Source organism: Heteronotia binoei, chromosome 15 (assembly GCF_032191835.1).
Source record: "Heteronotia binoei isolate CCM8104 ecotype False Entrance Well chromosome 15, APGP_CSIRO_Hbin_v1, whole genome shotgun sequence".
NCBI lineage: Eukaryota > Metazoa > Chordata > Lepidosauria > Squamata > Gekkonidae > Heteronotia > Heteronotia binoei.
In genome coordinates, this window is record NC_083237.1 from 53,108,214 (window position 1) to 53,136,199 (window position 27,986).

General features: G+C 46.5%; 1 protein-coding gene across 1 annotated transcript; it reads right to left on the minus strand.

The window, feature by feature from the left end:
• Window positions 1–1,282: 1,282 nt before the first annotated feature.
• EPOP (elongin BC and polycomb repressive complex 2 associated protein) lies at window positions 1,283–3,407 on the minus strand. Its single transcript, XM_060256527.1, has one exon. The coding sequence runs from the start codon at window positions 3,237–3,239 to the stop codon at window positions 1,314–1,316; it is 1,926 nt and encodes a 641-aa protein (XP_060112510.1). The 5' UTR covers window positions 3,240–3,407; the 3' UTR covers window positions 1,283–1,313.
• Between the last annotated feature and the right edge of the window lie 24,579 nt (window positions 3,408–27,986).

Genomic DNA, 27,986 nt, shown 5'->3' on the forward strand with positions numbered 1-27,986 from the left:
GCTACTTGAGTCGGGATCCTATTAGCCAGCGAACCAACCCCCTCCCCTGTAAAATGCAAGTTTCAAACAACTTTTATTTGCTCGGTGCCAGCAAATATCAGGGATTTTGCAAAGGCTCTCCTTTCCCTCTCCCCCTTCCTTGCTTTTTCCACATTAAACTTTAAAACAAAAAATCATTCCTGCTGGTTTAAAATAACTCGATTTCCACCCCACACCCACTCCTTTAATTCAGACAAAGAAGGAATTCGAGATTCCCCCCCCCCCCGCCCCGTTCTGCTGGGGCTAAAAGGGCTCACTTTTGTCTTACTTTAGTTTTAATCAGGAAGCGGATGGGGTGGGGGGGGGAGCGATGGAAACGATGCTTTGATGAGTTTAGCGCGCATTGGCTGAAAAGGCCCTTCCATTTCTCTTCCAAATTAAGCACGAAAGGTGGGGGAGGGGGAGGCAGTATACTTTTAACTTGGCGAATGGGGAGGAGGGGAGAAGAGAAGGGTCTTTTACTTTGGACCGGGGAGGGGAAGCATGCCAGGAACTTTCTCAGTCCCCCGCAACACACCCACCGCCTCTTCCGAATGTCTCTGCATGGAACAAACCATTCCATGTGCCAAGGAAGGGGGGGGGGGGAGGGCAGGTCTGTCCCAAGCGGCCTTTGTCTTTACGTTAAAAATGGGACCTCGACCTCTTCTGCGCCCCAAAGTACAGAACCGTGCCACTACGTCCCCGATGTTGCTTCCCTTGCAGGTTTTAAAAGCGACACCGAATGGCATTCTTCAATTCTTTACTTTTTTTTAAAGCCACCAATATTTGGAGACAGTATCTCCCCCCCCCCCCACCATCCAGTTTCTTCCGCTCACTCCACAGATTGAGGGGGGGGGGGTTCAAGTATGAATCGAATTGCAACGTTTCCCCGTAGCCCCTCGAAGAATCGCCAAACGCAAGGGCTTCTTCAAACAAAGCCCGTTTTTCGGTTAAAAGAAAGAAAGACATCATCCTAACGGAAGGGGGTCTGAGAGCATTAAAAAAAGATATTGCGTGGACGTATATGTGATGGTTCTATAGCCATCACTTGTAAAACACATTTCCTCCAAAGTAAGTCTCATGGACTTCGGCGGAACTCAGCTGTAGCAGAGGATGGAGTTGATCTTAAAAGCCACAGAAAGCAACGAGGTAACCGGATTGAATCCATTGGTGCTCGATTCTCCCCCTCGCACCCCGGCTGCAGTCTCTGAGTCTCCCACACCCCACCCTGTAGGGGGAAAAACTCCCCCCCACACAGACAACCTGTTGCACGTCACTGCGCTTCAGTTCTCCCTTTAGAGGTCCTCCAAACCGTATCCCCGGAATTTCAGGCTGGGAGGGACGGGGATAGCGCTGCTGCCCAGCTGCCAGGTCCAAAGCGGGTGCGTTTTGGCGAGGGCGCAAGGCGGCGAGTCTTTTACGCACAGCGAAGACGCGGGGCACAGATCCCCGTCGGAGCCCACCACCAAGGCGGGCGTGCAGGGGAAGGTGCCCATCAAGGTGAAAGGATGCCTGGCCGGCGCCGAGCTAGGGTTGAGCAAGCGTTTGCAAGGCGCCGGGCTGGCTCCCTTTTTGGTCGTCTTTCTGGGGCCCTTCGGGGGCCTTCCCTTGGCCTGCCTCTCCTGCTCGGCGCGCCTGCGTTTGGCGCTCCCGTCCCGGTGGCCGCGGCCTTGCAAAGGCTTGCCGGCCAGGGCGAGGAGGCCGCTTTTGGTGGCGCAGGCGCTGCCTTTGGCCTGCTCGGCCCGGCGCAAGCTCTTCCCGTCGACGCTGAAGCCTTTGGCGTAGCACCACAGCTTGGACTGCCGGATGAGCCGATCGAAATGCGCTTCCCTCCCCGACCCTTCCTGGGGGGAGGCCTTCGGGAGAAGCGGCTCCTCGGCCTTGGCCGACTCGGCGAGCTGCAGAGCCTCCTGCCCGGCGCTGGGGCAGGCGGCCTCCTTGGAGAGCTGGTCCCGCGCCCGGACGCACGTGGCCGGGCCTTCCCTCAAGCCGCCGTTCTTTGGCTGCGGGCCCTCCCTGGCGCCGCCGGCCGGAGCTGGGCAGCCAAGCGAGCTTTTCGCCTCCTGCTTCCGGCCAGGCTCCGACTGGTCCCGCCGGGGCTCCTGGGGCGCCCCGCTTGGCGGCAGAGGCGTGAAAGTTTCCAAAGTGGAGGCGCGCAACGTCCGGGCCCAAAAGAGCAAATTGGGGTCCGGGCGCAGGACTTTGGAGACCCCCGGGAGGGCCGGAGCCGAGGCGGGCGGCGGGGGGAGGCGGGGCAGGGCCGCCTGCCTGTAGCGGGTGCTTTGCACCGAGTCCCCGCTGCACAAGGAGCTGCTTTCCGAGCCGGACGAGCTGCTTTCCTCGCTGCTGCACGAAGAGTCGTCGTCGTCGTCCTCCTCCTCTTCCGACGAGTCGCTGGAGCTGGCCGGGCTGGAGGCGCCGCTGGAATCCGAGTCGCTGGAGTAGCCGGCCGAGGTGCCTTGCCGCTTGGGGCCGCCGAAGGGCCCCGCGCGCCCTTTCTCCTTGGCCAAGCAGCCGCAAGCCGAGCGCTTGGCGCGCCGTCCGTCGGGCTGGCCGGGCGTTTGGCCTGCTCGGTGCGCCCGGACGGCGGAGTGCAGGAGCTGCAGGTCGTCGGGGTAGGCGCTCAGCACGCCGGCCAGCAGCTGCCCTCTGCAGCTCCGGCCGTAGCTCTTGGGGGGCTGCGCGGCTGCTTTCCCGTAGGCTCGGGCGAAAGGCTTCTCTAAGAGCGCGCCTGGCGGGCCGCAGCCGGCCCGGACCTTGGCCCCGAAGGCGCCGTCGGTGGCGCAGTACTGGGGCAGCAAGCGGGGCCGGCCGAAGAAGTCGTCCGCTTCCCGCCGCTTGCTCTTCTTCCTCCTCTTCCTCTTCCTGGGGGCCAAGGCCTGGCAGGAGGCGCGCAGGGCCTGCAGGTCCGCCTGGGAGATGAGCGAGCACTTGACGGCGCGCGTCGGCACCGAGCCGAGGGCTTTGAGGGTGCGCAGCTCCTGCACGTCGCAGCGGCGGCTCTGGATGCGGAGGCTCTCCATCTTCTTGCTGACGGCGGCCCGCGGGATGCCCTTAAACAGGTCGCTGAAGACCTGCGGCAGGGCGAACAGGCACGTCCCGTCGATCTGCAGGTAGCCCAAAGGGATGCCGTCGATTTCTTGGTAGCCGGCTTGGAAAGCTCCGTTGTAATCCATGGCGGCGGCGGCGGCGGCTGGAACCCTCCCGCAGGTCAGGAACATGATGCTGGGATGTGTTTGTGGGGGGGAGGAGGGGGGGCCTCGGCAGCCGCCCGGGGGAGAGCTGGAAAGAGGGGGTCCTTCTCCCCACCCCTCTCCCTCCCCATTGCCCACCTACCCCCCAAAACCAATCTCCCGCCCTTGCGGGGTGCAGTTGCCTTTCAAACGCATCTCTTGGAAGATCCGGAAGCGCCTTCCCCTTTCTTTTCTTTTTTCCAGGGCTTGCTTCCTTCCACTCTTAAAAATCCAGGGAGGATGCTGAAGGGGGAGAATCTTCCCTTCTCTCAGTCATTTTCCTTCCTCCCCATACCTTTGACTCCTGAGGAGGAGGGGGAGGGAAAAACGCAAGGAATTCTTCCCCCTCGTTCTCTCTCTCTCTCTCTCTCTCTGTCTCTCTTTTTTAATAGCTCCTCTTTGGGATTGGCATCTAGCAGTCCTGCAAGCGAAGGGAAAAGAGAAGGCAGGCCGGAGCGCTGAAAAGGGGACAAATCCCCCAAGAACCGGATTTCCAAACACCCACGGCGCACACTGAAAATCCTTGTTGCGTCCACCTTCCTCTCCCCCCCTCCCCTCCTTTTCCAGCTTCTTTCTTCAAGACAGACTTGAAGTACAGTATATTATAGGAAACACCCCACGAAATAATTTTCTCCAGAGTGCGAGCTGATTGGGTACTTTAACCCGGTGATGTCACAAAACCCCCAACATTTAACACACACCCCCATGTAAAACCCTCATATATATATAAAAACCACCCTTTCATTGAAGAGCCGTTCTGACACCGTCCAGAGCTGTAGAGCGGGTTTCTGTATACATCTCTGCCTACAAAGGAAGCCTAACGCTGGAACGTTTTTAAATGTATGCCGACCTGCTTGTTTCCATCCATCCCTCTCCTGGCTTCTTTGTACGCAGTCCTTCCACTATTTTTTTTTTAAGTAACATAACCAGAAAAAGAACCCTGCCACATAGGAAGTGTTTTTTTTAAATGCTTTTTTAAATGCCCTTTCCGTTATTTTAAAGTTTTTCCAACCAGATATCTGTGTACCGCTTAAGCATGTCAAGATGGTGTTTGGTCTCTTTATTTTGAATCTGATTTTGTTGGGGTCAGTTAAAAGATATTTTTCTTTAGCTATAGATCTAGATATACATGGGATCATAATGTTGGGGGGCAAGAGGGAAGGGAAGGGGGATGGCTTTTAAAATTCTGCTCAAATCCAGCAGGCTTAAGAATGACACATGTCAGCGTTTGATAGCAAGAAGGCTTGCTTTTAAGTCTGTTATAATTTGGTCTGTGCTAATTACAGTCTATATAATATAGTAATTATTATTTAAGTGTTTCTGTATTCCTATTTATTTCCCCGCCAATGTTTAGCTCTTAATAGCTTTCAGATATATTTGCATTCTCCCCCCTTTTTTTGGCCCTGTGTCAAAATTGTATTGGCTTTTTGCTTGCTTTTTTGTGGGGAGGGGAGTCAGGATTCATTTTTTATTTAAAGAAAACAACGGTATTGCAGCTCTGGCCATTTTTGTGCGCTGGAAATTCCCTTACTTTTGTGTAGCCCCCATTCATTTCCATGGATCCAGCGCCTGAAGATCTCCCCCCCCCCCCAAGACCACAATCATACAATCCATTTCTTTTACAAAATTTACTGTTGTATTTTTCAGCACTCTTGCCACAGCACTGAAAGCTGCATACAGAGATTTACAAAGAAAATATCCCAAGTCAGTGCCGTTTTTTTCTTTTGCTAAGAAAGCAGAATAGACTTCTGTTCTTCTAGAGAATTCTGTTGTCCTGTCTCCACACACACCCCCCACTTAAAAGTGACCTCAGATTTTTTTACAAACATATGACAGGTTGTCAGTTCTAAGACAATATAACTACTAATCGGTTAGTTGCCTGATTAAACTCTTCCATATATCCCAAACAATCAGTTTATCCACTGAGCAGAGCAAAACACCTAGCCTTTGCATCTAGTAGGATATCTGGCAAACAGAATTTTGTTGTTCCAAAAAAAATTGTAACGAAGTCTGGGCCTTAGTGATCCTTGAGACACACAAGCTGCGCAGTCTTTGAATCCAAGGTGAATTTTGATGTTAGACATCTTTGAGATTGGCATTCCAAGTCTCTTTCCAGTGTGCTTTTTAAAAAACATAGATTCCCTCCAGACATATAAAAATTCAACATTGTCTGCGCTTCCAGCTTTGATATGCATACGTCTTATAAATTCTGTACAACATATAAAGTGTCAAGTACCCCCAATATACCCTTTTTTTTGGGGGGGGGGAGGCATCTGATTCGCCTTTGCCCCTTTGAAGCCTACAGGTTGCTGGAGTTAACCGGCTATCCTAGAAGCACACCCCTGATTCATCTACTTGGAAGGGAATTCCATTGAGTTCAGGGAAATTTACGTCCGAGTCAATAATCTTAGAACAAAGTGCCCAGATTGTTGGGGCTTTGAAGCAGCTCTTTGGCCCAGTGGGGAAAATATGCCGACTCCTCTCCATCAAACTTAAACAGGTCTGTGGGAACAGAGCACCACGTGTTTATCCTCTGTACCAAATGTGGGAACAAACTGTGGAGATGACTGTATGCTGGCTGCATCCCAAATGCCTGGTGCACATGTGGGTCATACCACACACACCCCATTGTGGAAATCGATGTGTAGGGTTGCATACTAGTGGCTGTATGTACCTAAGTGTTCAGAGTGCAATCTTTTGTTTCTCAGCAGAGGCCACAATCCCCGAAAAAGAGAGGGAACAAGCCTAAGCTTGTTTATTCAGAAGTAACCCCCCCCCCCATGTTATTCAGTGGGGCTTAGTCCTGGGGAAATGCTGTAAAGACTACAGTCCTAAGCATGCTGAAGTCCATTTTTATCTACAACGGATTATCTTGAAATTAACCTGCCCATTTTGGAACACCGGATAGCATGGGGGGGGGAAGGGTTGCAGGGGTGGGGGGAGTCATCAGTCTATTTCTTCTCCCTTCCCCTTAGCGATGTGTATTTCTTCGTTTAACTTCAGCTGATAACCTTCATACCAAATGTAGACACTGTGTGTTTTGTTCTGGTAAAACATATTGGGGGGGGGGGAGATGGATTTTTAGATTTTGTTTTTGTTTTGTTTTTTGCAGAGCAGGCATGTATCACAAAATACGAGAATCTTGCTGCCAAGACTGACTGCATGCTGTTGGATTTTTTAAAAAAGCAAAACACCTCTGAACAAATGTGTGTTATGGCGCAATCCAGTGGGAAGTTCTCCTGGGCAAGACTTGTGTCTCAGGGCTTTTAAAATCCCTACTTTGATAAAAACACGTTCAGAGGCAAATGGATGCCTTTTGGACTTGCAGAATTGTCTTTCTGTTGGGAATGCTGATTTTTCAGCAGTTCTCTATAAATCTCGAGCATTGTTGCTGTAAGATAGGTTGAACCCTAGGCATCCTTGAAAAGGAATGTGATTGACCCTTCACCAATCTTGCTTCCAACATTTTATTTGCATTTAATATCTCCTCTGTTCCGGGTTGCTGTTCCCCAGACTTGTTTTTAAATAACGTGTTGCTTTTATGCAGATTTGATGTGGAGGCTTGATGTCCCCAAACCTACTTGTTAAAATTTCTGAAAATCCTTTTTTTCGTTCTGAACTAAAGTTCAGGGATAAAGGACCAAATTCTCACTGCACATCTTGGATGAAGTGAGCTATGTAATAATAAATAATACTATCCATATGTACTTGAAAGTGTTTCTCTCCCCCCTCCACCCCCATGAATATAGTGATCTGATTCTCAAGATGTCTTCCCAAAGTAACTCCTCACTAAAACCAAGAAAATATTCAATCCCATTACATTTTTGTCAGCTCACTTTTTAAAAACAATACAATCCTTTCTTGGAAATTCTTCTTTTCTTTTAGGGCTGATGCGTGTGCAAAGTGATGTGTGCTCGCTCAGAAGAAGTCAATCTGTCCAGTCAATGAGATTTAACTCCGGATTTGAGGGGCGTTAGGTTTCCATTCCTAAAATTTTATATCTCGCATAAGACAGTTGGAGGGATTGTTCCAGCTCGAGTTGCTGATAGGTAACAGCTTCATGAGTTGCGTTGGAGATTTGGAGTGAGAAGCCAGCAGTCTGATTTGCATGTATTTCTCATCAATTACATCAGTGACCCCAAACCTCCTCCCAATTGATGTTTCTATTGGTTTTTTTTTTTTAAGGGGGAGGAAAAACCATGCAGAAATCAATGGAAAAGCTTTTCTGTCCTTCGCAAAGCTCAAGGGCTTGAAAACCCTTAATTGCCTACAAAAATTACTGGGTTCTCCTCCAGATATGAAAAACTATGGCCAATCTGTCCCCCCCTTCCCAATAAAATTTTTCTCTGTGTGACTCCTTCAGTTTGCTTTCTGTAGCAATGGAAGAGTCATGAGCCCCTTTCAAAAAAAAAGATTTCCTCCCCTCCTCGGCCTTTTATTTTACAGCGTGCTTTTTTGTTTTTGCATCCAGAGTGTCGAAGGTTTCCTTTTTGGAGGTGGGAAGGGAAAGGATCCCCGTTGGGGATTCCAGTGATCTTTGGAGAGTAGCTAGTTTGCTTTCTGTGGGCCAGCCCTGCCAGGAATGTCTCCTGCACACGCTCCATTGGAATGCATTCTACTCGTGCAGTTCCCTTTCCAGCGTGGCGTCTACGGAAGGACCGTGCCTGTTGCCATCTGGGGGACCCGCATCCCTCCAAGGAGTAAAACAATGCTAGGCTGCCCTTAGCATGCTCATTTCAAAAGTCAAGAGAGGCACAACTTTTCCAGCTATCTTTTGAAAATTGTATCTGCCTCTGCTGTAATGAAGGGATAGAATCTTTAGGGCGTGTCCTATGTGACTGCAAGGTGTACAACATTCACCATTAAATCCTTCCTTTTCCTGCAATCTTGCCTACCGCTCTCAATCAAAAAATGCAACAGCTGAAGGATCTTCTGAATGATAGGAACCCTAGGGTTATACTCAAATTAGCTACATTTGGCTGGCTTGCCACCAGAACTAGAAACTAGAAAGCATCTCCAACTAACAAGAGTCCAGGCAAGTAGGTGTGAAAAACCTCAGCTTGAGACCCTGGAGAGCCGCTGCCAGTCTGAGTAGACAATACTGACTTTGAGGGACCGAGGGTCTGATTCAGTATAAGGCAGCTTCATATGTTCATATGTCTCTCATAGCGCCAAAGGGTAATAGTGAGGCTTTTTCTTTCTTTCTCTTAGTTGGTAACTTTTAGAATGTTTAATCCCATTATAAACTATGTATGTTTTATAATTGATTGTAGCAATTTTACCTCTGATCTTTCAGCATAATTTATATGGGTTACTGTAACCAGCATTTTGTTTTTATCTGTATTGTTTTTGCTGGCTTCTGCTGTGAATAAAATTGTAACACTTGTAACACACTTTTCCAGCCATCTTAACCAAACATAAGCTATCGGGACAATAGCAAAACTTCAGAGGTTTTCCCCCTGTGGAGCAGTCTGGGCGACAAAGATTTGTCTTCCAATCAGTTGTGTGTGTGTGAGTGTGTGTGTGTGTGTGTGTGTTTAACAACCTGTTTATTCGGTGTGCTCAGTGGCACAGAGTGGTAAAACTTCAGTACTGCAGTCCTAAATTTTGCTCACAACCTGAGTTCGATCCTGGTGGAAGCTGGGCTCAGGTAGCCGACTCAAGGTTGACTCAACCTTCCATCCTTCCAAGGTCGGTAAAATGAGTACCCAGCTTGCTGGGGGGGAAGTGTAGATGACTGGGGAAGGCAATGGCAAACCACCCTGTAAAAAGTCTGCCATTAAAATGTGATGCAACGTCACCCTAGAGTTGGAAATGACTGGTGCTTGCATAGGGGACTACCTTTTAAAAAAATTATTCGGTGTGGGCTTAATTCAACCATTCTGTGGCACCGCTAGGTGAGGGATGGGGCCGCCAACCCATGGCGCAACAGTTTTCTCTCCCTGCACGGACTGAAAGAGAGAGCTCTCGGACAAAAGGCCTGACTGGGTGGGGTGGCCACCTTCGCTGTGTTCAAACCTCGATTGGCCCAAGGCATCTGCGAGCAGAGGGCAAGAGGTGCCGTTTAAACAGCCAAAGAGTTTCCCAGCTGGGGTACTAGATCCCCCTCTGGCTACTTACTTCCTGACAGTTTGATGATTGAACTCCCCCACTCTATAGGGAAGAGAATCCAGCGGGCTGAAAAGTGCTCCGGGGCGACGGGCTGGGGAGGGGCGGTCTTCTCCCCCTGACCCACGTGCCCCTTTTTGCTTTTAAAAATGGAAACATGCGCCTGTGTAGACACACTGCTTTCTTTGTATGTTTGGAGCAGAGCTAGGTTTAAGCAGACTGGTTTGCCGCATTCACCCGAGGTTGGCCTTTGCAATAACCCAGACAGGACCAGTTCAGAAATTACTTCCTTTTAAAAACATGCTGGATTTCATCCCCCCCCCCCCCCCCAAATGTAAAATGTGTCCATGGCCAATATTTATTTTACAGGCACATTCGATAGGGAGCTGGAATTGGCTGCCTCTTCCGTTCAGAGCTTAACCCCAGTTTGCCTCTGTGTAAAGAGTGAATCGTCTTCAATGTTGGGTACCTTTTTGTTTTGTAGCAGAAAAGAGCAGGAGGCCAGTAGCACCTTATAGACCAGGGGTGACCAAAAGAGCCATGCAGAATAAACATCAGATGTTTGAGAGCCGCAAGACATGAAGGTCAGGTATTTGAGAGCCGGGAGGGAGAAAGGCAGGCAGGCAGGCAAATAGGTGGGGGAGGGAGAAGTGGAAAGAAAGCAACTCTAAATGCATTCTCCAAGCCTCCAGCTGGCTTGACTTGGAGAAGTGATTTAGAGACAAATGCCTTCCCCAAGCTGGCCAATGGAGCGGTGGGGGCTTTGAGAGCCACACAGTACGTGTAAAAGAGCCACATGTGGCTCCTGAGCCACAGTTTGGCCACCCCTGTTATAGACTAACACAGTTTGTAGCAGTGGATGGGCTTTCGTGAGTCACTGCCCATTTCTTCTGTGCTGCTACACACAGACTAACACAGTGACCCAACTTGATCTTTTTCTTTTGTGTTTGTGTGAATTTACACCTTGCCTTCATAAATGTTCTCCTTTCCAGTTCTCGTTTGTCCTTTGGACACTTTTTCTGTGAGTAATCTTAAAGAGCACATGTGAATGGCCCAGATGTATCTTTTGGGGGTGAAAGTGGATATGCAGTTCTACTTGATCCTTGATGCAGCGTTCTGGTCACTCACAGAATGGGTGTGATCTGGAACTGATCTATTAAAGACTAACAATTTTTTCCCCCCAAAAATGAAGCATTTATTCTTACAAACTCAGTTCCTCAATAAAGAGAACCAAACCAGAGGCCTGTGTGTGTGTGCTGTGTGCATTCCAACTGTACAGGATTTCCCAGGGAAATACGTGGATGATACTTTTGCAGCAGTTCAAATGCAGTTCTCATATTGCTACACTAAGCCACGCATTCCAGACGTTTGCCGACAAGAATCCTTTGTTAGTAAATGCAATCATTTTCTGCAAGAGTCTCAGAAATTTCTGATGTAACATTTTGAGATTTTAAACTCCCCACCAGATGAAAGTAGTGTAAACCCAGGCTGTAAGTTTTATTCTGACCACAGGAACTGGCAGTCAGCCCAAATGGTGAAAGTCTTTCTTTGTTTGGCAACGTTCAGGCTTTGCTGAGACTTGGGGAAGGGATTGGAAAAGCTGCAAAGTTTAGAAGGGATTTATATTCACCCTATTGACAGACTTGGCATTTATGCTCACACATGATCCCTATCTGATAGATACAAATGGGTAGCTGTGTTTGTAGCAGCAGAAAAGAGCAAGAGTCCAGCAGCACCTTAAAAATGAAAAAAAATTGTGGCAGGATGGGAGCTTTCGTGTGTCACAGCTCACTTCTTCAGATCCATGTCTGGCTATGCTTCATTCATTACCTCTGTAAGTCTTGCAACAATGCTGACAGGTGGGCAAGTATCCCCATTTTGCAGACAGGAATTTACTGAGAAGAGAAGAGACAAGGTTGGATTTATACCCCACCCTTTACTAGCCAAAGGAGTCTCCAATGGGCTTACAATCTCCTTTCCCTTCCCTTCCCCACAACAGACAACTGTGAGGTATGTGGGGCTGAGAGAGCTCTCCCAGAACTGCTCTTGATGGTGATATTGGATTTATATCCCGCCCTCCACTCCGAATCTCAGAGTCTCAGAGCGGCTCACAATCTCTATCTTCCTCCCCCACAACAGACCCCCTGAGCAGAACAGCCTTAAGAGAACTTGTGACTGACCCAGGGTTTCCCACCAGGTGGAAGTGGGGAATCAAACCAGGTTCTCCTAGATAAGAATCCATGCACTTAACCACTACACCAAACTGAGGCAAGCTGAATATTTATAACTTGGCAAAGGCCACAGAGTTGAGTTTTTGGCAGAGGTAAAATCTGAACCCAGCACCTTCTGGCTCCTTATTCAGTCACTGATAGTGCCATGTCCCAAGTCAAGTCACACCCAGCTACGACCACTGATTTAGCTTACACATCCATCTCCTCCCTTTTGCTGTAGTGGTTAAGTGTGCAGACTCTTATCTGGGAGAACCGGGTTTGATTCCGCACTCCTCCACTTGCAGCTGCTGGAATGGCCTTGGGTCAGCCATAGCTCTGGCAGAGGTTGTCCTTGAAAGGGCAGCTGCTGTGAGAGCCCTCTCAGCCCCACCTACCTCACAGGATGTCTGTTGTGTCGGGGGGGGGGAGGTATAGGAGATTGTAAGCCACTCTGAGTCTCTGATTCAGAGAGAAGGGCAGGTTATAAATCTGCAGTCATCTTTTCACAACGACCCTGCTAGGTAAACAAAGCAGAGTGCAATTAGCCCCAGCCGAACTTCAGTGCCAGAGTAGAGATTTGAACTGGAGTCTCCCAGCTCCCAGTCTAGTCCCATAACCCGCTGCACTACACTGGGATGTTACGATGACCATCTCTGTACGGTCCTTGGGAGGATGAGCAACCTCATGAAGAAGTCTGCATCTTGTTTAGGATTTTAGTTAACCCAGGTTTAACTCTACCCCCCCCTCCCATGGATTTCTTTGGTGGGCTTGGACAGATCTGTGCCACTTTTCTGCCTGTAAATTGGGAGGGACCAGGGAGCAATCGTGCAGGGATGTTGTGCAGGGGAGACCCTCGGGGAGGGACGGTGTCTCAGTCCAGGCAAATAGGTGTGAAAAGCCTCAGCTTGAGACCCTGGAGAGCCGCTGCCAGTCTGAGAAGACAATACTGACTTTGATGGACCAAGGGTCTGATTCAGTATAAGGCAGCTTCATATGTTCATATGAGACAACAGAGTAAAAGCTTGCTTATGAGGGTGATGCTTCCTAGCTCAGTAAAGTCAAATCAGGGCATGTGTGCAGTTAGGATATGGGTGAGGGCTCTGATTTGCTTACAAAGATATCTGCCTGCTTTGTTCAGAGTCAGATTACTGGTCTGTCTAGTTCGGCATTGTTTGTTCCGACTGGAAGGGGCTTCCCAGGAGCTCCGTGAAAGCAAGGTCTTCCCCATCATCTGCTCCTCAAGAAAATTTTTAATTGTTCATACACTGATTATGGGCTTGACTCATATCCTCTTGCATTGTACGTATTATTGTGAACTCCAAGCCTTGTATGTGGGAGCCTATATTGAGAAACCAAGACAATCGACGTGATGAGCGATATATACCTTTCCTACTTTCTAACTGTTGTATTGTGACTATGGAAAAGGTGAGCCAAATTGTTGTATCTGGCCTCCAAGAGAAGAGACTTTTTATTAATAAGTAGATCCAAGTGAGCAGCCACGTTTGTCTGAAGCAGTAGAACAAAGTAGGAGTCAAGTGGCACCTTTAAGACCAACAAAGTTTTATTCAGAATGTAAGCTTTGTGCACGCACACTTCTTCAGACGAGGAATCAGGTACAGTGAGCAGAGCTACATATAACCGGTAGGCAGTGGTTTAGAATGCAAAATGGTACAAATTTAAAATCCAATGACAAAACAGTAAAATGAACAAATTGAGCAAGGCTTTGATCTGGGGTAGCATGAGCTTGAGAAATCAATAAATCCTTAACGTGTCAAAATGTGAGAATATCTGCTAATCACTCTATTGTTTATAAGCCTGAGCCAAAATGAAGACATTTCTTTCTCAGAAGTTTTCCCTATGCTACTAATTTACCTTTTAACGTAACATACATACAGTTTGCCATAAGAAGAAAAATACATTAAAATATAGTGGAAGATGTGTTTAGTATATGTAATCAGATAAACAGCCAGTATCCCTTATTTGAGTATGTCAATACAGCTAAAAGAAATAAAAGAGAAAAAAATAAGTGTTTATGATTACTGGTATTTCCTTGCCTGTTTGTGATTTTTTAAGGTAGAAGGAATCGAACCTAGGGCTTGCTGGACGCAACGCTTGATGTTGATCCCTGATCCCTTCTTAGCATTCTCATCTACAGAAATTTGATCCCCGTTCCCAGCAGGGATGAAAGTAAGCCACTTTGGGCTAGTACAGGGGTGGCCAAACTTGCTTAACATAAGAGCCACATAGAATAAACATCAGATGTTTGAGAGCCACAAGACGAAGGAAGGAAGGGTTGATGAGGGAGATGGAGGTGGAAAGGAAGCAACTTTAAATGCATTCTTCAAGTCAGCCAACAGGGCGGTGGGAGCTTTGAGAACCACACAATATGTGTGAAAGAGCCACGAGTTGCTCCTGAGCTGCTGTTTGGCCACCCCTGGCTAGTACAAAGTACCCTTGAGTAGGTGACTCCTTTCTTCAGCTTCAAGCTACCCAAGAAGGACAGCATCAGTTGGAAACGGAAATGACTTGTACCCCAGTTCCCAGAGAATGGACAGCAGTGGTTATTCTGTGCACACAACAATCCCAGTAATGCCTGCTCTGCGTGGGCTGAGCTTGGGAACTCCAGAGTCCCAGATACCTAGCAAATATTATTGCTGGCAGAGTTTTCAGAAATGGGCAACCAGATAAAAAACGTGCGGGAGCATTGGTGGAAAGTGCCATCAAGTCACAGATTATGTACAACCCCAAGAGACATTCTGAGGCAGTTTGTCATTGCCTGCCTCAGTGGCAGGACCCTAGTATTTCTTGGAAGTCTCCGATTGAAACACTGGCCAGGGCTGACCTTCCTTATCTTCTGAAATCTGATCGAGCTATCAAGGACAGGGCAGGAGGATTAAGTAAAGCTGCAAGCACCAGTTGTTTCCTGGGTGGTGTTGCTTTCACAATGTTTTCATGGCAGACTTTTTAGGGGGTGGTTTGCCATTGCCTTCTGCAGTCATCTACGCTTCTCCCCAGCAAGCTGGGTACTCATTTTACCGACCTCAGAAGGATGGAAGGTGGAGTCAACCTTGAGCCGGCTACCTGAACCCAGCTTCTGCCAGGATCGAACTCAGGTTGTGAACAGAGCTTGGACTGCAGGACTGCAGCTTTACCACTCTGCACCACGGGGCCAATGCAAACATTCGAGCTTTCTGCAACAAGTGCTATCAGTTCCCCAGCCCAGAAGAGGTTTTCTCTCCCACTCTGTGGGTAGACTTCTAAACGTCGTGGAACGGAACTCTAAGCAAAAATGCATGTGCACGAGTGCAAGGAAAATGCACAGATGTGTTGTAGCTGTACGCACGGCACACGTGATTTACTATCGCGTACCACTATACCATTGCTAATTTCCCTTTTAAAAAGCCCTCCTTTCTCCCTATGATGTTTCTTCCCAGAGAGGGTACCTGTGGACCATAACAACAGCCTTAGCCTTCCAGTGTGGGGCAGGGGTGGCCAAACTTACTTAACATAAGAGCAACATAGAATAAATGTTAGATGTTTGAGAGCAGAAAGGAAGGAAAATAGAAGAGGGAGGAGGAGATGTAGAAAGAAAGCAATTTGAACTTAAAATGCAGTCTCCCAAGCTGCCAGCTGCCTTGGCTTGGCAAAGTGATTTAAAGAGAGAAATGCCTTCTCCAAGCCAGGCTTCAAGAGCCGCACGATATGGACCTGTTCGGACACACCGTTTAATCAGTTGTCGCTGCTGTTTCCTACAGGTTTAAAAGTGACTGATCAGACAGCAGCATCTGCCGGTAGACAATCGTTATCACCCCCTCCCAATCCTTCTCCGAATTGGATTATTTTGTTACCTGCTCCTTTGCGGTGTTTTTTTGAGTTGTCCGGTTTCATCTCGTAGTTTTCTCCGTCTGGATAGTTCTGCTGCAATATTAACCAACTTCTGGATGTCTGAAGGCTGTCCCGGAGCAAAAGGAGCCTCAGACATCCGGTTTACGGTTGCCATTTTTTTTACTACTTAGCGATATGTGCATAACCACATAATGTTTTCTGATCTATGTGCATAATACGCTTATGCGCGTAATAGTGTGTGGGGGGGAGAACTGCATGGTGCTGTCGTGTGGGCAGCAGAAGACAGTTTCACCATGGAGTGATTCGAATTGCAGTATGGCAGCCTGATCGATAATATCTGGAACAAAGATATTCAGAACAGAACCAGGTCATCAAAGATTTCAGGTTTTAACGGCTGGTAACATCATTAGGGTTTGTAGAATCTTTTGGGCTCAAGTGCCGTGTTCTACTGGAGAAAGTTTTCCTTCCAGACATTTCATTCTCAGCTGCGGAGAACATCCTGCAGCGCCACTGAGGATGTTCTCCGCAGCTGAGAACGAAACGTCTGGAAGGAAAACTTTCTCCAGCAGAACACGGCACTTGAGCCCGAAAGATTCTACAAACCCTAAAGAACCAGGTCAGTTTAACACGGACTCAACTCACTGTGTGAACAGGGCCTATGTGTGAAAGGGCCACATGTGGCTCCCTAGCCACAATATGGCTACCCTTGGGTTAGAGAGTGTCAGACTAGGAACTGGGAAACCTAGTTTCAAATCCCCAATTCCACTTGCTGAATGACCTCAGGCCAGTCATCACACTCTCAGCCAAACCTACCTCACAGGGTTGTTGTGAGAGTAAAACGAGAAAGGAGAACAATAGAAGCCTCTTGGGGTCCTCACAGGGGATTAGGGGTATGGCATACATTGAAATAAGCAAAGAATTCTGAAGTCCTTTGGCTATTTTACTAGACGTACAATCAGAAGTTCAGGAATTTCTTATGGATCTGCTAGCTGCAGTCAAAATTATATTAACCAGGCACTGAAAATATCTCTGACCATAAAAAAATGATAGTATAAAATCCACAAGATGTTGGAAATTGAAATTAATTAACCGTCAGGAAAAAAAGATGTGCATTTAATTACTTTAGCCGTAATTGGATTAAAATGATTGAAATTAAATTTACGGGATATATTCCTTCAAAAACCTTCTCAGCTCTTTGAACACGCCTATGACGAGGTTGATTCAAGAGAATCAACAGGCTGTACGAACGATACTGTATTGTTCTCTGTACCATTTTAGTGTGTCTTTTGGAAAATGTTTCTGTTGATATCATGATGTCTTTCCACTTTGATTGCTTTTAAGGGTCAGGGTTCAGCCCATTTGGAATCACGTGCTGACATATAATGCAAAGAGGTCAGTTACATCTTAAAGACTAACAAAAATTGTGGAAGGGTGTGAGCTTTCGTGAGTCACTGCTCACTTCTTCAAATGGGTACTCTACTCGCGAAAACTCATCCCCTGCCTTAAATTCTGAGGTGCTGCTAGACTCTTTGATTTCTCCTGCTACAGACAGACTAACATGGCTGCCTATCTTGATTTGTCATATAATGGCTCGCTCATAGGTCCCCCTCCCCCAGTATATTTTAGTAATCGATTGTAGCTTACAGCAAGCTTTGCAGCTGGCCATGTGATTGCCCAAAGATTTCTCTGCTCTGTGTGCTCTCTGGCCTTGTGGCGATTGAGGTGGGATTTTATGTACATTCTCGGGTTCATAACCCCACCAAGGGGTGCAATTCTAGCAGGAACTAATTTGCATATTAGGCCATACCTCCCCAATGTAGCCAGTCCTCTTAAGAGTTTACAAGGCTGTTTTTTGTAAGCTCTTGGAGGATTGGTTACATCAGGGAGAAGTGGCCTAATATGCAAAGGAGTTCCTGCTAGAATTCAGGAGTTGAGGAAGCTTCCACTCCCCAGCAGATTTTTGGTGCTGATGGGAGATGGTCAGTTTTGGCCTTCGGGGCACAGCTAGCCAGGAAGTTCTTGCATATAATGTGCTCTCATGCTGCTCCATTTTGGTAGATCTTGTGAGGGGAAACTCAAGGGAGTTACATCCTCAGCAGCAGGAGTGCTGGTTTGGATTTTCCTGAGAGGCTTCAAAATGACTTTTTTATCCCCAAAGTTTTGTTTTGGATGGGTTGGATCCTATGGAATTGCAATTGCAATTTTAGAAAAAGGCCAATGCCATACTGGGAATTATTAGGAAGGGAATTGAAAACAAATCAGCCAGTATCATAATGCCCCTGTATAAATCAATGGTGCGGCCTCATTTGGAATACTGTGTACAATTCTGGTCACCCCATCTCAAAAAAAGGTCTAGTGGATAGCTTGATGCAAGTGTCTATATGCTGCAGTGGTGAAAAAAGTATGCTGCAGTGGTGAAAAAAAGGCAAACTGACAGGGGTTATTAGGAAAGGGATTGGAAATAAAACAGCTGATATTATATTGCCCCTGAATAGATTTATGGTGCGGCCTCATTTGGAATGCTGTGTACAGTTCTGGACACCGTACCTCAAAAAGACACCACAGAGCTGGGAAAAGTACAGAGGAGAGAAGTGAAGAAGACGATCGAGAGGCTGCACCACTTTCCGTATGAGGAAAGGCTGAAGAGTCTGAGACTTTTCAGTTTAGAAAAGAAGCGACTTAGAGGGGAACGTGATCGAGGTTTATAAAATTACGCATAGAGTGGAGAGAGTTGACAATGATATTTTTCCCCTCGCCCAAAATACTAGAAAACAAGGGCATCCAATGAAGCTCGTGGGCAGTATGTTCAGGATGGACCAAAGGAAATACTGCTTTACGTAGAGAGTGATTAATATGTGCTATTCACTGCCAGAGGATGTCATGATGGCCACAGGAATAAACAGCTTTAAAAGGGGATTAGAGAGATTCGTGGAGGATAAGTCTGTCAATGGCTACTAGTCACAGTGACTGAGGGGAAGCTGCACATTCAGAGGCCCTACTCCTCTGAATCCCAGAACCAGGGGGGTCACCAGGGGAAGGTCTCAGCTACTCTGCCATGTTGTTGGCCCTCCAGAGGAACTGGCCAGCCACATGGTGCTGGGTTTAGATGGACCTCTGGTGTAATCTAGCTGGGTTTATATTCTTAGGATCTTGCTTCCAGTTAAGTCAAATCCTCTTCAATGAATGGGGTTTTCTTCCGAGAGAATATGATGGGAGAGAAAATCATGATTGCTTTGCATGACATGGGGAGGGGGTGGGTGGGAACGAACTGATGACTTGTGGATTTGATGATTAAGTGAAAAGGGGGAAAAAATGTAAATAATAGGGGAAAGAGAATCAATATTTTGGTTGCAGTTTTAGAGCAAATGTTAAATTTGCAATTTTACTTATATTTGTTATAGAGAAAATTGGAAGTCTTGTCTTTATATTTTTATATTCTTTTTCCCTCGCATGGATTTTTAAAAAAATGTGTGTGTATACATACATTTTGCTGTTTTTATTTTGTTAGAAAACTCTCAATAAAAGTCTTCTTTAAAAAAAAAAAAAGATTGCTTTGTTTGCATCCCACTTCATCAAAATGAGCTTTCCTCTCTAGGCTGTTGCACCCAACGCTATTAATTATGAGATGTACTATTTCCCACAACGGCAAGGCTCTGAAATTTAGTAAGTGTCAACGATGGTGCTCCAAGCCAAATTTTGCAAATGTCTGAAAATGCAAGGATCATGCTGATGTATTATTATTAATATAGCGCCATTCATATATGTGTCACTTCACATAGCAACATGGAGAAACAGGTTCCTTGCCCTGAGGCACTTACCGTATACATGTGGGAATGAGAGACACAAGGGAATGAACCTGGTGCTTGGTTGGGAGGGGTGAGGCAGCCCTTGAACCCCAGATTTCCTGTCCGTCTCTACACTAACATAATGGGATTAACAGCATCCACCTTTGTACATCTAAAAGAAGGAGGAAAGTTTGTTTCCCAGCCGTTTACAATGTCTTTCTGGGGTTGCCAGCCTGATCTTGTGAATGTTGACATCTGCCCAGTGTAGGACACACACAGTAAGTAACAAGCCCCATTCAGAAGTGGAAATAGATGAGATTGGTTTTAATCCTTACTGGTTGCATTTGTTGTCTTGATCTTGGAGTGGGGGGGCCAGTGGGAGAGCTTCTAGTGTCCTGGCCCAACTGGTGGACTTCCTGATGGCACTTGGGGGTTTTTTGCCACTGTGTGACACAGAGTGTTGGACTGGATGGGCCATTGGCCTGATCCAGCATGGCTTCTCTTATGTTCTTATCTTGCAAATGCAAGCAGTGTCTGGAAATAGGTCTCCAACAGGTAGCGCCTCCTGTGTCTGGGATGCAGAAGCATAAAGGGGGAAAGGCCAGGAGCCCAATTTTAGCAATATATGTGGAAGTCTCCTATATAGGTATCCTCATGCCTCCCCCCGACTTGTGCAGCTAGTACTCGGGGTCCCACAGGGACCTGCAAATCAGAGCAGATGGGTTTTCCTCCCCCCACCCCACCCCACAAGCATCCATTCTGAGCAGAATTTGCAGCGTACATCTCAAACTGCTTCCTCTACGGAATCCCTGAAGGATATCGGAACACGCACACACCCTGATTTTTGCAAAGGGATAGCTGTGTTAGTCATACAGCGAAAAGAAAATATTCCACAGCACCTTAAAGACCCTGTGTGTGTGTAAAGTGCCTCAAGCTGCCCACAGCTGATTTACAGCCACCCTGTAGGGTTTTCATGGCAAGAGATGTTCAGAGGTGGTTTGCTATTGCCTGCCTCTATGTTGTGACCCTGGACCTTCTTGGAGATCTCCCATCCAGATACTAACGAGGGTCAACTCTGCTTAGCTTCCAAGAACTGATGAGATCAGGGTAACTCAGGCCAATTAGGTCAGGGCACCTTAGAGTCTAACAGCATTTAAAGACTTAACATTTATTTCAATGTGAGCATTTGCCAGTCCTAGCCCCCACTCAGTCAGAGATCGACAAAGAAACATGTTTAGTGGAAACAGTAAACAGAGATCTGCTTGCTGGAAAATGAACTTTAAATTTGGCCACACTAGTTAATGTCTACATTTTAAAAGGAATAAAAGTCTTCTTTAATTATCGTACCCAGTTCTTCGATACCACCAGTGGAAATACACCCCCCCTTCCAATGAAAGCAACTCAGCTTTAAAAAGAATGAGTTTGTACATTCCCAAGGAAAAACATTCATGCATCAGTCTTCCAGACAGGGGGGAAAATTGTACCATTTTTCTGCCTCCTTTTGACATTTTCCATATTACTCAGTGATTTGTTTCTCTGCTTAAGAAAAAGCCCCGGTCTCTGCTTCTTTTTAGAAACATTTTTTTTTGCAAGAGAAAGGTTTGCAGATGATGAAGAATGATAAAAACAGACCTCTTCCCTTTGCAGCTCCTTTTTTTCAGGTGAAAATTATATTTTTGAGGTTCCTGAGTGTAAACCCAGACCTATGAAAAAGCAGAAGATGGGAGAAAAAACGTGTTTTATTTCATTGAGAGCATCCAGTTAATTTTAGCATGTTATTTTGGGGTAATAACAGACTTGTCGTCTTAGTTTTTCCTCCAGGTTACGTGACACTTCAGAACGGTGTTTGTGCGGGCAGTCCTAAGAAGGTATCTTCAGTAGGGTTTACTCCCAGGAAAGTATTCTTATGATTAAACAGAAAACAGAGAGTGAGTATAAATGGGCAGTTTTCACCGTGGAAGCTGGTAAGCAGTGGGGTGGAGCAGAGCAGAGTTCTAGGTCCAGTGCTCTTGAACTTGTTCGTTATTGATTTGGAGTTGGGAGTAAGCAGTGAAGTGGCTAAGTTTGTGGATGAGGCTAAGTTTTTCAGGCGGAAAGAACCAGGGAGGATTGTGAGGCGCTCCAGTGGGATCTGTCAAGGCAGGTGAGTAGGTGTCAAGTGTGGCAAATGAGGTTCAGCACGGCAAGTGCAAAGTAATGCATACTGGAGCAACGAAATCCTGACTATAAATATATGTTGATAGGGTCCAAACTGGCGGTAATGGACCAGGAGAGAGATCTTGGAGTTATGGTAGATAACTCACTGAAACTTTGACTCTTATTTTTTTTTCACCCATTAAAAAAAAGGTGCCAAATGCTATGCGGGGAGTTTTTAGGAAGAGGCCTGAAAACAAATCAGTCAGCATCGTAACGCCTCTGTATAAATCTATGTTGCAGCCTCATCTGGAATACTGTGTACAGTTTTAGTCACCATACTTCAAAAAAGATATTATAGCATTGGAAACAGTGCAGAAAAAAGCAACTAAAACAAAGGAATAGAACACCTTCGCTATGAAGAAAGGTTAAAGAGGTTAGGGCTCTTTAGCTTGGAGAAATGATGATTGAAGGATGACGTGTAGGGTTGCTAATCCCTAGGTGGGGGCAGGGAATCCCCTGGTTTGGAGGCCCTCCCCCCCCCCGCTTCAGGGTCATCAGAAATTGGGGGGGGGGATGTCTGCTGGGCGCTTAGGGAAACTGATTCCTATAGGGTATAATGGAGAATTGCTCTGTGGGTATCTGGGGCTCTGTGGGGGCTGTTTTTTTAGGTAGGGGCACCAAATTTTCAGCATAGCATCTGATGCCTCTTCCCAAAATACCATCCAAGTGTCAAAAGGATTGGGCCAGGGGGTCCAATTCTATGAGCCCCCAAAGAAGGTGCCCCATCATTATTTCCAATGGAGAGAAGGCATTTAAAAGGTGTGCGGTCTCTTGAAATGTGATGGCCAGAACTCCCTTTTGGAGTTCAATGATGCTTGTCACACCCTTGCTTCTGGTTTCTCCCCCAATGTCTCCTGGCTCCGCCCTCAAAGTCCCCAGCTATTTCTTGAGTTGGACTTGGCAACCCTAATGATTTGTTCCCTCTAAGCTGCAGAGTCTTGTGAGCAAAAATTCCACTTTGTGAGCTACTGGCATTAAAGTTGTGAGCTACTGCATAAATTATTGTGCTCTGGGGCCATTTTTCCTAAGCTAAGACAAGAACGTGTGAGCTGGAGGCTAAAAATCTGTGAGCTAGCTCACGCTAACTCAACTTAGAGGGAACATTGGACATGACAGAAGTTTACAAAATTATGTAAGGGGAAGAGAAAGTAGAGGAAGAAGTACTTTTTTCCCTTTCCCATAATGCAAGAATTCATGGGTACTCAATAAAATAATGAGCAGTAAGCTTAGAACAGATAAAAAAAAGTACTTCTTCACTTGAAGAGTAGTTAACACAAGGAATTCATTGCTGCAGGAAGTGGTGACAGCTAGAAGCATAGGTAGCTTCAAGAGGGATTAACATATGGAGCAGAGGTTCATCAGTGGCTATTAGCTACAAGGACTCGACTGTGCGACTGACCAACAACAACATAGATGGAACACTCTGTCAGGGACACTGATTATCTGTATTCTTGATGCTTGAGGGGCAACAGTGGGAGGGCTTCTGAAGTTCTGACCCCACCGGTGGATCTCCTGATGGCATCTAGGTTTTGGCCGTTGTCTGACACAAAGTGTTGGACTGGATGGGCCATTGGCCTGATCGAACATGGCTTCTCTTACGTTCTTATACTGACTGTGTTTTTTTCCTGCATCCATAAACGAAATGGGGGGAAAATCCATATAGATTGAAGCACAACCTTTTAAAATTTGAGCATAATTCACAGAGAACCATTCTTGCTCGAGAAATGGGTGAAAACTTCACAGGAACAAATAGGGTTGCCAAGTCCAATTCAAGAAATAACTGGGGACTTTGGGGGTGGAGCCAGGAGACATTGGGGGTGAAGCCAGGAGCAAGGCTGTGACGAGCATAATTGAACTCCAAAAGGAATTCTGGCCATCACATTTAAAGGGACCACACATCTCTTAAATGCCTTCCTTCCATAGGAAATAAGGATAGGAGCACCTTCTTTTGGGGCTCATAGAATTGAACCGCCCGGTTCAATCTTTTTGAAACTTGGGGGGTATTTCGAGGAGAGGCATAGGATGCTATGCTGCAAATATGGTGCCTCTACCTCAAAAAACAGCCCCCCCCCCAGAGCCCCAGATACCCCAGATCAATTCACCATTTTACCCTATGGGAATGGGTCTTCATAAGGAATAATGGAGTGCCCAGCAGACATTTCCCTCCTTCCACTGCTTTCTGATAACCCTGAAGCGGGGGGAGGGCCTCCAAACCGGGGGATCCCCTGCCCCCACCCGGGGATTGGGAACCCTAGGAACAAAGTTCTCATGCTTTTCAGTGGATTGTGTTGCAGGAGAACGTCCCAAAAAATTGTATTTACATTAAACATTATGACATAGAATAACGCTTTCCTACGTCTGTTGCATCTCTCCATTGAATGAACAAACCTCACTGGGACCCAGATCTTAGCTCCAGTTGTGAATATGTTCTTCAAAGCTACCCCAAAACCCTCTGGTTGGGCAGAGAAGCCGCTGAGAAATGTTTTCCAATCATATGCTCCCTTGCCATGTGGAGATATCTGTTCCATTGCTGCACAATCAATTTTCAGGATGCAATTCATCTCTCTTCTGTTCTCTCTGGTTAATTTAATGTTTCATTTATTTATTTAAAGCATTTATTTATTTATTTATTCACTTCATTTATAGTCCACTTTTCTCACAGAGATGCAAGGCAGATCAGAATTGAAAGCCATGCTGTAATGCATATCCCCCCCCCCACCAAATGACAATAAAACTGGATTACAAAATTAGAGAATACAAAAAAGGTAGATTATAGAATTAGAACACGGTGCAATAAAAAAGTATCATATATACAACAAACAATGCCATAAAGCTGGATTATAATGTCGGAAAATAAAGTAAGCCAACAAAGTATACGCTGCAATTGCATTACAAAAATTAGAAAATAATGCAATAAAACTCTGCGCTACGTATAGCAACACAGTGGTGACTGCCTAAAATGTTTACAGACATTAAAACTGTAGTGCTGTGCATTGGCATTTGAATGAATAAGAAAGCTGGTTTGCAAAGGAAGCATAAATAAAATAAGAATGCCTACTCCAAAGTTTGTTTAATTGAATTAGCAGGATTTTCATCCTGATGTGATCAGTTAGGATTGAAACTTTTGAACTAAACATCAAACGGTAGAAGTACAGACTGCCATCTTCAGAGAATTGGTCTTCCAGTACTGGTATCATTGTTAGTGTACTTAAAACAGGAATGTGTGTGCTTTAAAGAACTGAAGACAGGCAAAAAGAAATGTTTTGGGAACACAATCCATGGTTGTTCTGCATTGAAATGCAAAATTCCATCGTTATGCAGCTCTACATGTTTGGTTCGCTTTCTTATGGTTTTACTGTTTTCACAAAATATAACAAAAAAGCAGTAGTGTTTGGAATTTATAGAAACAAAGTTGAGCCCTCCAAATGTCACAAGAAGATTAAAAGAGCATTGTAAAATGCAATCCATCTGCGTGTTTATGGTGTCTTACCTCTTGAAAGGTGAAGATGCTTGGAATGTTGGATCTCTGGATAAATACGTGTGTCAGACTTGGATTCAATATAATTGAAAGGTGAATTGCAGTTTGTAGATTATGTATTAGAATGCTCCCCCCTCCTTTTTAAAAGATGTTCCAACTGGCCAATTCTTGCATGCACAAAAAATAATTTATTACCCCCCCCCCAACCATCAGATGAAGATCTCAACCTCAATCGAAATGCTTCCAGAAGCAGACTTGCTATTTTGCCTCCAAAAGCCTGCCCAGCTGCATCTGAAACACTCTTCTTCATTGTAACACTCCAGAGAGTAAGTTTAAGCAAATATACTCAAAAGCAGGGCTATTTTTGTAGGAAAAGACCAGCAAGAACTCATTTGCATATTAGGCAACACACTCTGACACCAAGCCAGCCGAAACTGCATTCCTGTGCGTTCCTGCTCAAAAATAGCCCTGCTCAAAAGTCAGTTGTAGTTAATTCAGTTGGGCTTTCTCCCCGTTTAGGATTGCAGCCTTCCTCTATCCTTTATAAAATAAAGCATACAGAAACTGTAAGATGTGAGAATTCAGCTGGAGTTTTGATAGCTGCGTTGAACAGCAAATGTGTGGATTCTCTGGGGCGGAATTGCAGCCTGTCAAAATCTATGGAGGCCTGCCCCCCTTTCCCACTCATTCCCTCTTTCTTTCACTTTTTTTAAAAAAATCCCAGTATTTCTCATGCCTGCTTTGATTGACAAGTCTGTTATTAGCTTGAATGGGTCCTCCCCATTTCTCTGTCTTCTTCTAGTCCCAACCAGGAATAGGTTGCCTATTGACCTGGGGTGGCTGTACACTGACTCCTCCGGCTTTCTTCGTGACCCTTTGACCTCCAGAGCACTTGAGCCCACTTTAGTCAGACTGAGATGTACCCGGAGGGGACTTGATAGAATTGGGGGGAGTGGAAAGTAGGAAGGAGAGAGCTATCTATCAGGGCAAGTGTGGGAACTGCAAAAAAGAGTGGGTAAGAGGTTTGTTAACAAAAATGTGTTCATTGGAAATAATTTATGGAAGGAAACCCTGCCATGAAAAGCTAGGAAGGAGGAAGAAGACTCCAAATCTCACGTTGGGCTCTTGTGTTCAGTTCTATGCGTCAGGTGTCCAGGTCTGACTCAGGAAACAGCTGGGGACTTTGGGGGTGGAGCCAGGAGACTTCGGGGTGGAGCCAGGTTGTGGCAAGCATGATTGAACTCCAAAGGGAGTTCTGGCCATCACATTTGAAGGGACCGTGCTCCTTTTGAATGCCTTCTGTCTATTAGAAATAATGGAGGATAGGAGCACCTTCTTTTGGGGCTCATAGAATTGGGACCCCTTGGTCCAATCTTTTTGAAACGTGGGGGGATTTTGAGGAGTGGCACCAGATGGTATGCTGAAAATCTAGTGCATCTACCTCAAAAAACAGGCCCCTCCCAGAGCCCCAGATATCTGAAGATTTTTTCTCCATTATACCCTATGGGAATTAATCTCCATAGGGTATAATGGAGTCCGCAGTGGACATTTCTCCCCCCCACACACACGTTCTAATAACCCTGAAGCAGAGGGAAGGCCTCCAAAGGAGGGGATCCCCATTAAGGGAAACCAGGTTAAACGGCCATGCAAAATGTAAAAAAACAACAACAACCTAATAGCATTCTCCAAATTCACTTACAAATATATTACAACCATAAAGTATTTACAATATCTCGTCTCATACATCAAACGGAACAAGAGAATAGGAGTTGGATAAACTGTCCATAAAATAAACGTCCTTAAAGGGCCAGCTACCTGGCCATTTGTTCCTTTCCTTTCCTTTGGTGTTTATCCACTCTCTCTCAGCTAATGTAGAAACGAGGAAGACGGACCTTGGCACATACAATTTAGCGAACCTCAGTCCATGGCTTTTCAGATGTGCACTGAAATCTTCCAATGATTCACAGACGCGAACGGGCTTTTCTAGAAATCGTCAGCCTCGTTTTCACCATGAAAGGCTTCTTCGGAGCTTTGCGTATGGCAACTAAGCACTTTCCAGATCCGTACCTACTACATTTTCATCCTTCCCACAGGGCTATGCTTTTGCCTCGGGATTGGCAACCCTATCTGCACAAGTCATTTCAGAAAACCAGACAGAATGGGAAATGTTCAGAGAAATGATGCAAAGTGGATCCAGGAGGATCCAGAACAGGGCCCATAGCCAGGGTTTCAGGTTTGGTGGGGCCCACAGCAGGATTTGTTCTTTGGGGGAGCTGGGGAGCCACCCGGTTTGGTGGCCCTGGGCTCTTGGCACCGTAAGCGGCCTTGAGTTCCACAAGAAAACCACACACCCCTTCGCTTTGCACCCTGTGCTAGAGAAAGGGAGAGGAAAAAGCGAAAAGACCAGCAGCAACGCTACTACTTGTTCAGAGTAGCGGTGAGCAAAGGGGACAGACTGGGGGCCCTCCAACAGAGGGGCCATACAGTTGGAAGGGGGGGGCTGAAAGGATGGGCCTGCCCCCCCCCCGGGCCACAGTGTAGCTACGGGTCTGATCCAGAAGGCAAAGCCAGTAAGGACACACTGAAGGGTGGGGTGGCCAGCTCCAGATTGGGAAATACCTGGAGATTTTGGTGGTGAGTCAGGAGGGGAGGTGGGTTTGGGGAAGGGAAGGACTTCAATGCCATAGAGGTACACCTGCCAATAGAAGGGGTATAATGCCATAGAGTCCACCTGCCAAATCAGCCATTTCCCCAGGAGAACTGATCTCTGTTGTAATCCCAGAGGATTTCCAGCCACCACCCGCAGGTTGAACTTCTTGGAGGGACACCTGAAGGCACCGTAACATATTAAGCACGTCTGAGGGAAGAATGTAGCTACCGTATTTTTCGGACCATAAGATGCACTTTCCCCCCCGCAAAAAAAGTGGGGGGGAAGTGCGTGCGTCTTATGGAGCGAATACTTTAAAAAAGGAGACGAGGCGGGGGGGAGGAGGGGGCCTGCAGTCCCCAGGAGACAAGCGCCGAGATCGCTCCCTCCGCCTCCACCACAAACCCAGTGCTTCACAGGTGCCGGCGGGACACGTGGCCCTTGAGCAGTGGAGGGGGCGGCGTG